This window comes from Canis lupus, chromosome 13 (assembly GCF_011100685.1).
Source record: "Canis lupus familiaris isolate Mischka breed German Shepherd chromosome 13, alternate assembly UU_Cfam_GSD_1.0, whole genome shotgun sequence".
Taxonomy (NCBI): Eukaryota; Metazoa; Chordata; class Mammalia; order Carnivora; family Canidae; genus Canis; species Canis lupus.
In genome coordinates this window covers 38,837,992-38,851,237 of record NC_049234.1, presented here as the reverse complement: position 1 = coordinate 38,851,237, position 13,246 = coordinate 38,837,992, and the positions used below count along the sequence as shown (strand labels likewise).

Here is a 13,246-nt window from a genome sequence, read left to right as displayed (position 1 = left end):
GTGCAGCCGGGGCGGTTCTCGCGGGGCGGGGTCTGGGGGCAGGTCGGAGGCGAGTACGGCGCTCGCTGTTGCCCCCTGCTGGGCGAGCGTCACCCTGAGCGGCCGCGGGCGCCCGGAAAGGAGTGACTTTCCAGGGTCGCGCGGCCCCGGATAGAGCGGCTGGGGACATGGGCTCGCAGGGCTCACGTCTTGGCCGGAAGCCCGCCGTCTCCGCCAGGAGACTCCTTGCCCGGTGCTGCGCTCCTTTGCAGGGCGAGGGCCCCCTTTTAAGGAAACGGTAGACGGTGGACCGTTTGGGGAACAGGATGGTTTGCAGAGAATGGGGATCTGGACGAGAGACAGCAGATGCTCCGGGGATGCTGGACTTGGTGCACGGTGGGTTTTCGGGGAGGGCAGGGTGGCCTTGCCTGGATATGGGTGTTGGGAGACAGACACAGGCTCCCGGTCTTCGCTTGGAGAACCGGGGCGGCGGGGCGCGGGATGTCTGGGGGCGTCTAGGAGGGTGGGTGCCACGGAGAGACTGGGCGACCGCACAGATGCGGAAACCTCATCTGGGATGGTGGGTCCCCCGGGGAGGAGGGGAAGCAGGCCCAGGAAATAGGACAAAACTGTGAGGAAGGGTGAGTGGGGATGGAGCTGAGAGAGGGAACAGCTGTGAGCCGCAGGTGAGGAGCCGGCCTCTTCCCTGGGCAGGGAGCCTCCAGCCGGGCCTGAACTGCTGAGTGAAGGCTCCCCGGAGTTACCCACTGGGGAGTGGCAGGGGGCTTCAGGAGAGGGTGCCTGGAGGTGGGACCCCTGTCTGAGTGAGAACGGCCCACAGCAAGTCTAGGTAGACCTTGACTGGGGATGTGGGTGTGCAGGGCGAGGCCAGTAGAGGAAGAGCCAGCGAGGGAGAGAGGGCAGAGATCCAGCCGGACAGAGGTTTGCACTCAGGACCTTGGGGTAGGGTGTTTGCTAGCACCAGCCTGGTCAGGTAGGCCTTGGAGGGGTGGTGGCGAGAATGACATCGTGGGACGGTAAGAAGGGGGGGCCGTGTGGCTTCATGTTGAAGCTACAGAGGAGCAGAGGGGACTGGTGAGGCCCCAAGAGAGGCAACAGATAGGTTTGCAGAGATGGGGGGTCAGGAGGCAGCACAGCCGGCAGGGCCAAGGGGGTAAGGGGCACCTGAGCCTCCCCCGGGCAAAATAAAGGTTTTTTTTTTTTTTTTCAAGATTTTATTTATTTATTCATGAGAGACACAGAGTGAGAGAGAGGCAGAGACACAGAGAGAGGGAGAAGCAGGCTCCATGCAGGGAGCCTGACATGGGACTCGATCCCAGGTCTTCAGGATCAGGCCCTGGACCGAAGGCGGCACCAAACCGCTGAGCCACCAGGGCTGCCCCAAAATGAAGGGTTTTGAGGTCAGCCTGAGCTAGGCTCAGAGGACCAGAAAGGCAGAGGAAGAGGGCGTGGGGGTGCAGACAGTACCTGGACAGTCAGGCTGTGAGGTCCCCGAGAAGGTCCCTCGGGTCTCTGGGATGGGGTATGGTGGGGCAGGACCCCCTACTCTCCCTCTCCTAGAGCCGGATGCAGCCAGAAGGTGGCTAACCAGGTCCACTGCAGGACTTGTGTTCAGAGCCTTGCCATTGGTCAGTGATGTAGGAGTCAAAGGCAGAAGAAAAGTTATTGAATTACTATTGACAAATCCTTAAAACAGAGTGATTTCTCCGAGGAGCTCAGCCGCCTCGGTGTTAGCACTGTGCTGAGGGCAACAGGCAATTCTAGCTCGGCCCCCAGGACCCTGTGAGTCTACTTGAACATATAGAAATTCTTTTATCTCTACCCCCCAAGATACATGTTGGCGATCATCCCCAGGCACATGGCCCGCAGATAGACATCTGAAAGGTGTCATGACTCAAGTTTAATGAAACAGTAATAAAAGAGCTTCTCCTGACAATAGCCAGCCCCCTCAGGATCCTGGAAACCTTGCTTCCAAATTTCTTAGAGACTTAGGCTCTCCCTAACCCCTTCCCAATTTGAAAGTCTGTAATAGGCCACTCCTTGTGATCCCAGTGCAGCCCTTCCTGCCCTCGGGTCCTGTCCCCCTGCTTTAATAAAACCCCTTTTTTGCACCAAAGATGTCTCAAAAATTCTTTCTTGGCTGTCAGCTTTGAGCTCTATGTTTCCTACATCAGTCGGTGCCACAGTCTGAGGTGAAATGGTCAGCAGAGCCACCCAAGAGTTCCAAGGAATGTCTCACAGCTGGGACCAGGGAAGCTTCAAGAAGCGCTGCTCCGGGAGGCTTGCTTGCTCGGGCCTTTCCTGAAGGCCTACCTGGAGATGGCAGGCATGGACTTAAGGGAGGGCCACCAATGCTGGGGCTCTCAGAGGTGCAGACACCTGCCTGATGTGGATTGTGCTCCCGCCTCATGCTCCGTGTATCTCTCCTTGCAGAGATGGGGGTCCTGGCTGGTGTCCCCCCAACCTTCAAAGCCCAGAGACCCCCGATTTGGCTCCATCTCACTAGCCTGAAGGTCAACTTCCATGTGAGGGGCCATCAAGTCTGGCACACAGCAGGGATGCCATAAATCTGGGTCCCCTGGAGATGGGGGCCTCTAGGGACAGCCACACAGGACATAGGGTTCTAAGGCCTTCAAGAGGGACCCATCTGCCTCTGCCACCAGATGAGGCCCTCCCCACAAAGTACCTTTTGCTTCTGCTGATGAGTGGGGCACCCTTCTCTTAGCATCCAAGATTATGTCTGCCCAGCAATTCAAACTTTATTCTTAGAAATTATTTCCAGGGCACCTGGATGGCTCCGTCAGTTAAGCATTTGACTCTTGATTTCGGCTCAGGTTGTATCTTGGGGTCATGAGATTGAGTCCCATGTCAGGCTCTGCATTCAGCACCGAGTCACCTTGAGATTCTCTCTTGTCCTTCTGCCCCTCCCACTCATGCTCTCTTTCTCTAAACAAATCTTTAAAAAAAAAAAAAAAAAAAGGTGCCTGAGTGGCTCAGTGGGCTAAGCGTCTGCCTTCAGCTCAGGCAATGATCCCAGAGTCCCATGATCAAGTCCCACATTGGGCTCTCTGCTCAGCAGGGTGTCGGCCTCTCCCTCTGCCTCTCTGCCTACTTGTGCTCTATCAAATAAATAAAATTAAAAAAAAAAAAAGATTCACTCCCTCTGCAATGTCCCCCCCATGCTTTCTCAAAAAAAAAAAAAAAATATTTCCTTTAAAGCTGTTTTTTAGAGTGGCTCAGAGGTTTAGTGCCACCTTCAAAAATAAAATCTTTTTTTTAATCTGTTTTTTATTTTTTTATTTTTATTTTTATTTTATTTTTTTTTTAAATATTCATTTATTTATTTTTTGTGATAGTCACAGAGAGAGAGAGAGAGGCAGAGACACAGGCAGAGGGAGTGCAGGCTCCATGCACCGGGAGCCCGACGTGGGATTCGATCCCAATCCCGGGTCTGCAGGATCGCGCCCTGGGCCAAAAGGCAGGTGCCCAACCGCTGCGCCACCCAGGGATCCCTTAATCTGTTTTTTAAATGTTTCTTTAAGGGAGGGGTTGGCTAGCTCAGTAGAACATGCAACTCAATCTCAGGGTCATGAGTTCAAGCCCACGTTAGGCATAGAGCTTTTTTTTTCTAGCTTTTTTTTTTTTCTATGTTTCTTGTTACGTACACACAAGAATAATTTTTTTTGTTTTTAAGATTTTATTTATTTATTCATGAGAGACACACAGAAAGAGGCAGAGAGAGAAGCAGGCTCCCTGCAGGGAGCCCGATGTGGGACTCAATCCCAGGACTCCAGGATCACAACCCGGGCCAAAGGCAGGCGCTAAACCGCTGAGCCACCCGGGGATCCCAGGAATAATATAGTATAAACATGTGTACCCGTGACCCTCTTTTGTCTTCTTCCACTTGACTTCCCACCCCCAGCATCAGTTGCCCTTAACAGAACACGATTCTTTTCTCATCTTTTATATGGGAACAATACCTCCATCTTTCATCAGGTTATTGTGAGTTCTGTCAGTAAATACACCGAGGACACAAAGTGCGTCTGCAGAAGTCACAAGGGCTGAGGCAGTCAGAGCGGCTACCGTTGGGCACCAACAGGAAAGGTGGTCTGAGGGCCCCGCAAGGCTTTGAGGGCCCCGGGCAAAATCAGCTTGTTGACATGGGTGCTACACTATTTAGGGTGTGAAAGTTCATCACAGAGGATCCTGAAGGGATTTGTAATTCCTTTCTAGGTATTCTACGTTTTAAAATGATGGTGTGGGCAGCCCCAGTGGCCCAGCAGTTTAGCGCCGCATTCAGCCCAGGATGTGATCCTGGAGTCCTGGGATTGAGTCCCACGTCAGGCTCCCTGCATGGAGCCTGCTTCTCCCTCTGCCCTTCTCTCTTTGTGTCTCTCATGAAAAAATAAATAATCCTTTTAGAAAATGATGTTTTTTTTTTTTAAGATTTTATTTATTCATGAGAGACACAGAGAGAGGGAGACAGAAGCAGAGACAAGCAGGCTCATGCAGGGAGCTGATGTGGGACTAGATCCCGGGACCCCAGGATCATGCCCTGGGCTGAAGGTGGCGCTAAACCACTGAGCCACCTGGCTGCCCTGTTTTTTTTTTTTTTTTTTTTGCCCTGTTTTTTTTGTTTTTTGTGTTTTGTTTTTTTTAAGTGTCTATTAAAAGCGGTAAAAAATTCCTAGAATATCCAGAAGCTGTGGGAGGGGTGCTGTCCAAATCTGTATCTCTAAGCAGAAAAGGGGAGCCCAGATAATACCTGGGGTAAAATTGGGATAAAGGGTAATTCTTATATATAAATATCCAAAACAAAACAAAAATCAAGGAAAGTATACATGTTGAGACAAACCTAAAAAAATTTTAAGTGAAAAAAACCCCACTTCTTTCATGAGTGTTTTTAGTAGCTGAGTATATGTGCTGAAAAGTTACATGTATATGTAAACAGGCATATCTTGTTTTATTCCACTTTGCAGATACTGTATTATATATATATATATATTTAAAGATTTTACTTATTTATTCATGAGAGACACACACACACACACACACAGAGGCAGAGACACAACACAGGCAGAGGGAGAAGCAGGCTCCATGCAGGGAGCCTGACATGGGACTTGATCCTGGGATCTCCAGGATCACACCCTGGGCCAAAGGCAGCCCTAAACCGCTGAGCCACCAGGGCTGCCCAGCATGTTTTATATATTATAAGCTCTTGGCGACCCTAGTGAACAAGTCTATTGCTGACCTATTTCCAATAGCATTTGCTCACTTGCATCTGTCACATTTTGATAATTCATTTTTCTTAAGATTTTTAAAAATTTGGGGAGCTTGGATGGCACAGCCTGTTAAGCATCTGCCTTCGGCTCAGAACATGACCTGAGGTCCTGAGATCGAGTCCCAAGTGGGGTCCCTGCTCAGCAGGGGAGTCTGCTTCTCCTCCCTCTGCCCGTCCCTCTGCTTTGCTCTCTCTTACGCTCAAATAAATAAAGTCTCAAAAAACTTTTTTAATTTATTTATTTGAGAGAGAGAGCACTCAGCAGCAGGAGCAGAGGCAGAAGGAGAAGTAAACTCCCGACTGAGTAGAGAGCTCGACACGGGGCTGGATTCTGGGACCCTGAGATCATGACCCAAGCTGAATGCAGACACCCAAGCCACAAAGCCACCTGGTGCCCCTACATTTTGGTCATTCTTAAAATACTTAAAACTTTTTCATTATTATTTGTCATGGTGATCTGTGATCAGTAATAGAACTTGCTGAAACCTCAGATGATGGTTAGCATCTTTTAGCAATAAAATATTTTAAAATTAAAGTATGTATGTTGCTTTTTTAGACATGCTATTGTATACTTAATAGACTGCCGCATAAACATAAATTTTTTGAAAAAGTTCTTTTTTTTAAGATTTTTTTTTTAAAGATTTTATTTATTAATGAGAGACAGAGAGAGAGGGGCGGGGCGCAGAGACACAGGCAGAGGGAGAAGCAGGCTCCACGCAAGGAGCCTGACATGGGACTCGATCCAGGGTCTCCAGGATCACGCCCTGGACTGCAGGCGGCGCTAAACCGCTGCGCCACCGGGACTGCCCATGAGAAAGCATTTAAGGAAAAACATTTGAGATTTCATTGAATATCATGAGTAAAACGTTTTGTCAAAATTTTTCAAAATTACGACGTGTGAGCATTTCTGCATCAACAGATCTGCGCGAGGGATGGGTCACACCGTAAAGCCTTTTTTACTGGGAGTCTCAGAAGTTTGAAAGTCACGCTGGTGGAGGAGCTACCTCAAGTGTGGGTGAAGGGGGTGAAGGCTCCCCGGGGCGTCTCTCCGCGGCCGGCGCAACTGGCTGTGATTTCAGGGACTTAAATAAAAAGCTACAAGAGAGAAGGCGCTGCCTCGGAAGCGGGCCGCCTGCAACGATGCCCCGCCCCCGCGGCGGCCCCGCCCTCCAACTTCCGGGCGCCGGCGGGCCGCGCGCGATCAGCCCCGGGAGCCGGCGGGCGCCCCCGAGGCGCAGTCCTCCGAGCTCCTAGAGCGGCCCGCTTCCGGGGCCGGGCCGGAAGCCCAGGGCGGGCGCCCCCGCGCCGCTGGCCGGGGCGGGGTGAGGAGGCGGCGGCCGCGGTGCTTGGCACCCGCACGCTCGTCCTCCGGTTGCGTCGCCGGTGGCGCCCGGCCTGCGGTGTCCCGGGGCCCCGCTCGGCCGCTTCGCTGGGTAGAGGAGAGACGCGCGTGTGACGGCGGAACAGACGAGCGAGGCCACAGGCGGCGGCCACTGCGGGGCCTTGAAGAGAGCGAGCGAGAGGCTCGTGGGGGCGCGCGCCTGAGCCCCGGGCCCGGAGCCCCCGCTCGCCGTGCGGGCGAAGGCAGGTGCGGAGGGGGCCGCGGCCGGCTTCGGGGGCCGCGGCCCTGCGCGTCGCGAGCGGGGTTGGGGCGACGGGCGGGGCGCTGGCCCCGCGGCCCTCAGGCGCCCGTTAGCACCGACGCCGGCGCGACCTGGGCCGTTCTCTCAGCCGCGACCCCTCCTCCACTTGTTCCAACCCCGCGCTGGTTTTCTCTGGTTAGACTCACTCCCGGGGTCCAGCGGTGGGACCACGGTCTTCCCCCTGTAGGCAGCGCCCGGGGCATAGCGGAGAAACGAGCCCCGCCTGCGGAGAGCGCCCTGAGGAGCCGAGGCCGGGCCTTGCCAGCTACGTCGGGCGGGTCCTCCCCACAGGCTGTCCGCCGGCCGCCCGCCCGCCGTGGGTCTGCTCTTTGCATTTGCAACCCCCCCCGGGGGGCCTCTCAGATCATCGGGTGCAGCCCCTTAGGCTCCCGCAGGTTCCAAGGCTCTCCTGCCAGCCAGAGGCGCATCATAACTACAGGACTTCTGTCAGCTGATGCCTGAGACGACGTTGCTTTACAGAGTGGCAGCTGCTTCTGAGGCTCGATCCCCACAGGGGAGGATGCCCCAGAGGCCTCCGCCCGCCCGACGGCAAGAGTGCGGGTTTCCACTGAGGAAGAGACCTGGAGACCAGGGCCTACTCTGTGGACAGAATTGTGATTTTTGGTCTTTAAACCACCTTTTTCCGGGATCCCTGGGTGGCGCAGCGGTTTGGCGCCTGCCTTTGGCCCAGGGCGCGATCCTGGAGACCCGGGATCGAATCCCACATCAGGCTCCCGGTGCATGGAGCCTGCTTCTCCCTCTGCCTGTGTCTCTGCCTCTCTCTCTCTCTCTGTGACTATCATAAATAAATAAAAAGAAAAATTAAAAAAAAAAAAAAAAAAAAAACCACCTTTTTCCAATTGCAACACACGTTTGTGAATAAGCAGTAAGCCTTGGAGAAATCAGAGAAACGGAAAGAAGGAAAAGAAGAGTCAGCCACAAGGAAACTAAGGCTGCTGTGCTGGGGTACGTGCGGCCAGACTTGTCTTTCTGTTTACAGGCTGCTTGTTTCACGAGGTGATGCAGCAAGAAGGCTCTCTAATGATCCACAGCACGGTCTTCCTGGTGGCACACTCACACGCCGTCATGGAACCGCTCGTCATGGAACCGCTTGTGTGTTCATTCCACAGACCCCTGCCGAGCACCTGCTGTGTGTCGGGCCCTCCCCCAGGCTCTGGGGGTACAGCCTGAGTGACCAGACTACAGGTCTTTCTTCATGGAGGAAGGCGGATAAGAAGCAAGTAAGTCGACCGTTATGTCAGCACAGGTGCCGTGGAGAGAAATACAACAGGGAACGAGAGTACGGAAGGAATTCTGGGGTGGGGGTGGCATTTTATATAGGATGGTCCAAGAAGACATCCCTGGGAAAATTAGCAGTGAGGGGCGGAGGTGTGTGGGTGAGCAGGTCTTAGGGTGTGGCTTCCTGGGCCATGAGGGGATCCTCTGGGCTGACGGGGTGGGCTTGCCCCGTGTCTCACCTTTTCCTGTCTCTTCTGTATCTGGGTGGTCCTGGGGGACAGGGACAGGGGTGGATGGGACTTAGGCCTGGGCTCCTTCCACTCAACACTCACTGTCCCCAGCACCTGCTCTTCCCCTGACGGGGACCCTGGAATGGCGGTGCCACTTGCGACGCCCACACTCCAGGTGAGTGCCCTGTTTGAGCCTCTTGGCTGCCTTCATCCCCAGCCCTCAGCTTTTCAGCCCTGAGCACTTTCCCAGCAGGCCCCAGGCCCACTCATGTAGCTCCCACTCCTGCAGGTGGGTCACAGGATGGAGTCTGTGAGCCAAGGGGCCACCGCCTCCCTCTTTGAAACTTCACAGTGCTCTGTGTGCTCCTTCCTGAGGCTTTGGGCAGAAGCGGGCTGCCCGGGATCTCCTGCAGCCCTAGAGCCTCCAGGGGCAGCCAGCGAGGCCAGGGTCCCTGTCCCTCCCCAGCATCTACTTCTGTCCTGGCGTGAATGACCAGCCCTTCTTCGTCCACACAGCCTTTGGGTTCTCTCTTGAGATCAGAGAACCAAAGGACAGGAACGCTCCCTACCAGTGTAGATGTTGCTAGACCGGCAGCATCTCAAGGGTGCCTCCTCCCCAGACCCCTGTAGGCTGTGGAGAGGTATGAGGCCACGGTTGAAACCCCTCGTCCTCCCACAGCTTTATGGCAGTGGGACTGCCCAAATTTCCTTGGGGAATGTCGAGGTGTTCCCTCTGTGCCAGGCCTTGGGGATGCAGCAGTGACCACACGGGCAGATGCCTTGACCCCCAGAAGCGAACAGGTACCCTGAATATCCCTGACATCTCTGCATCTCCTGTCCAGACAGCCCCAGACAGCAGGGTTTGTGGTTGCAGGAGGCCGTGGTGTTTGAGGATGTGGCCGTGTACTTCACAAGGATAGAGTGGAGTTGCCTGGCCCCCGACCAGCGGGCACTGTACAGGGATGTGATGCTGGAGAACTACGGGCACGTGGACCTCGCTGGGTGAGGCTTCCCCAGCCGTCCCGGGGTTGAGCTCAGTGGCAAACCTGCCTCTTCCACTGGCCTCTTGGGGGAGTTGATTCTTTTCCAAATTCATAGTCCAGCATGTTTGTAAGGGAAGCTGGAGGGCCCCCATCTCTCCATGGCCATGCAGCTGTCCCGCTCCTAGGGAAGTAAGTGTTTCAGGCCCCACAGCCGGGCATCTTTCCTTCCTTCTGCTCCCTGACACGTGCCGCTCTCCTCCTTGCACGTAGGCTTTCTTGTTGCCAAACCAGCACTGATCTCCCTCTTGGAGCAAGGGGAGGAGCCGGGGGCTTTGATTCTGCAGGTGACTGAGGAGCGAGGGTCCGCAACCAGCCGCTGCCCAGGTAAGTGCAAGGCACAGAGAGGCCTGGCCTTTGTACAACTTCTTGTCCCCCCCCCGCCCCTAGTGCTTGGGCACCAGGAAGGCTGTACTTTGAGCTCCTCACAGCAGGGCCAGATTTCCTGTGAAACACCTTGCTTGTGACCCAAGGCCAAACCAGGACTAACTTGTGCAAGAGACCCAAGTGCGTGAATGTCCTCCTGGTTCTCTGAGGTGTCGGGCCAGATCTGTGGGGGCTGTGGGTGGGTGGGGAGGACCCCTGAGCTGCTGTGATTCTCCCAGTTCCCCACGGCTCCCGCGCCAGGGCCTCAGCTTGGGACTGCGGAGGCGGCGTGCCGTCCACAGGGAATGCTTAGCATGTCCTCCGAGTGAGTGAACTATGGCCGAGCGCCCAGAGGGAGAGGGGTGCGAGGGCTAGCAGCACCCCCAGGCCCCACTCTTCAGTCAAGCCTGCTCCCCACACAGTCCCGTGGGCCAGGCCCGTGCCCTACCTCTCTCCTGATGCCGCTCCCCTTTCACGAGCTCCCCTCCTCAACCCACTTCCCTCAGACCCTCCTCTGGGCTCTCTTTCTTATGCGGACTCTGGTTTTACAGATTCTTGGGAGAAGTTCCCAAACTTCCCTACTTCTTTGATCTAAAGATTATGTTTTCAAATCACGGAGTTTCTTTTATGAGTATAGAGGCTAGGTCATTTTTTCATTCTCTGTTCATTTTTCCAGATTCTAGGATGGAGGCTGGGATCAAGCAATCTCCTCTGAGGAGAGTGTCCTCTAAGCAGTTAGGACTATTGGGCACGATTTGGGGCCGCCTCCCTGCGGGGAGGCCCAAGTTAACTGAATTGAATGGCAGTCCTGAGGATGGGTTAGATAAAGTACCCCTCCCCCTCCAGGCAGGCGGCCCTGGTGGGGTACTCAGCACGTCCCTGGGGGTCCTGGAGGACAAACAGCGAGCCTCGGGCCGTGCAGGCACTGTTGGGCAGAGAGTGTACAGGTGTGCTTGTGGCAAGGCGTTTAAGTACAACTCGCTGCTGCTCAGGCACCAGGTCATCCACACGGGCGCCAAGCCCTACCAGTGCACTGAGTGCGGCAAGGCCTTCAAGCAGAGCTCCATTCTCCTGAGACACCAGCTGATCCACACCGAGGAGAAGCCCTACCAGTGCAGTGAGTGTGGCAAGGCCTTCCGGCAGAGCACACAGTTGACTGCGCACCACCGAGTCCACACTCGGGAGAAGCCCTACAAGTGTGGGGAGTGCGGGAAGGCCTTTGGCCGCAGCTCCCGGCTCCGGCAGCACCAGAAGTTCCACACAGGGGAGAAGCCCTACGAGTGCGGGGAGTGCGGGAAGGCCTTCTGCCGCAGGTTCACACTCAATGAGCACTGCCGCATCCACAGCGGGGAGAGGCCTTACACCTGCCTGCAGTGTGGGCAGCGCTTCATCCGTGGGTCCTCGCTCCTCAAACACCACAGGCTGCATGCCAGGGAGAGCCCCCGAGACGACAGCGGCTGTCCGAATACCCTGCTCGGCGCAGCGCAGAAAGCTGCTGCAGGGGACAAGCTGTACCAGTGCTCCGTATGCCAGAGGCTCTTCAAGCACAACTCCTTGCTCCTCCTGCACCAGAGGCTGCATACGGGCGAGAAGCCCTTCGAGTGCAGGGAATGTGGCAAAGCCTTCAGCCGGAAGTCCAACCTCACTCTGCACCAAAAGACCCACACCAAGGAGAAGCCATTTGCCTGCACGGAATGTGGCAAGGCTTTCCGCAGGAGCTACACACTGAATGAGCACTACCGGCTGCACAGCGGTGAGAGGCCCTACAGGTGCCGGGCCTGTGGGAGGGCCTGCAGCCGGCTGTCTGCCCTCATTCAGCACCAGAAGGTCCATGGCCCAGAGTGCTCCCGGGAGGGTGGGGAACACAGACGAGTTGGTAAAAGTCAGAGACTTGGGTGTCTGACTCTTGATTTCGGCTCAGGTCATGATCTTGGAGTGTGAGATTGAGCCCCGATCTCACGTGGAGTCTCCTGGGCATGGAGTCTGCTTGAGATTCTCTCTCCCACTTTCCCTCTGCCCCCCCCTCCCATCCCCAAACAACAGAAAAGGCAGAGAACCCATTGGGGAGAGGCCCCAAGGCAGAGGGCCCGGGGCCAGGGCTGTGGTCAGGCAGCACGCAGGGTGAGGACGGTGAGCCAGAGGGGTCCTCCCGCAGCTGGGGAGCCTGGATGCACACACATGCTCCAATGAGTCACATGAGGATTGTGGGTGGGTTCTGTTTTCTTTTTCCACTCATTTGTTTTCCAAACACTGACTTGTGATCAGAACAAAACAAACAAAAAGGCTATGTTGGCTCATTTTTGTTTACTTTTATTAGGACTGACCAAGATGAAGCCCAGCTTGCGGCGGGGCGAGGGGGTGGGGGTGGGGGGCAGCCCAGCCCAGCCCCTATTTGGAGGGGAGGGCACAGGACTAGAATCCACAGGGTACCCGGCTTGGGGATGCTTGGGATTCTCAGGTGGATCAAGGGTTTGTCAACCAGTCAGGCCGGAGGGGCAGTGGCGGGAGCCAGGACTTGGGGACCAGGGTCTGCAGGCTCCCAGCAGTGCCTCAGGAACCCCAGCTGGCTTGAGCATGGTCCGCCCTCACCAGGCCTGTCAGCAGAAGGCGGCTCTGGGGAGGAGCCTCCCGAGGGCCTGCTGACAAGGGAAGGCATCTCTTAGTGACCCTTGGTTGGGAACGCTGAGAGTGCTGACAGCTTCTGCGGCATCCTATAGAAGGTGCACCAGAAAGGAGGCCTCCAGCCCCAAGCCAGCTGAAGAGCTGACCAGTAAATGTGTATTTTTTAATCTACTTTTTTTCCCCTAAGTATAAATTTTTTGTAGGACATTTGGGAAATGCAAAAACTTATTAAAAAAAAAAAAAAAAGAAATGTAGGGATGCTTGAGTGGCTCAGTTGGTTAAGTAACCAACTCTGGATTTCAGCTCATGTCCTATCTTGAGGTCATAGGGTCGAGCCCCATGTCAGCCTCCCTGCTCAGCATGGAATCTGCTTGTCCATCTCCCTCTGTTCCTCCCCACATTTGTGCTCCTCCCCCCATTTGTGCATGCTCCCTCGCTCTCTAAAACAAATCTTTAAAAAAAAAAAAATGTTATTGGGGATCCCTGGGTGGCTCAGCAATTTAGTGCCTGCCTTCGGCCCAGGGTGTGATCCTGGAGTCCCAGGATCGAATCTCATATTGGGCTCCTTGCAGGGAGCTTGCTTCTCCCTCTGCCTGTGTCTCTCATGAATAAATAAATCTTAGAGAGATCACAAGCAGGGAGAACAGGAAAGGAAGAAGCAGACTCCTCGTGGACCAGGTAGCCTGATGCAGGAATCGATCCAGGATCCTGGGATCGTGACAGCCCAAGGCAGACGCCTAACTGACTGAGCCACCCAGGTGCCCTATAAATAAAATCTTTTTAGAAATGTAAAATAGGGATCCCTGGGTGGCTCAGCGGTTTAGC

At 55.0% G+C, this 13,246-nt stretch overlaps 1 protein-coding gene across 1 annotated transcript; it reads left to right on the top strand.

Moving 5' to 3' along the window:
* Positions 1-100: 100 nt before the first annotated feature.
* ZNF517 (zinc finger protein 517) lies at positions 101-12,692 on the top strand. The gene is given in 5 exon segments (XM_038555918.1): positions 101-375; positions 7,925-8,165; positions 9,268-9,400; positions 9,647-9,760; positions 10,476-12,692. Coding segments are annotated over 5 exon segments (1,809 nt in total). The 5' UTR covers positions 101-319; the 3' UTR covers positions 11,741-12,692.
* Positions 12,693-13,246: the final 554 nt, after the last annotated feature.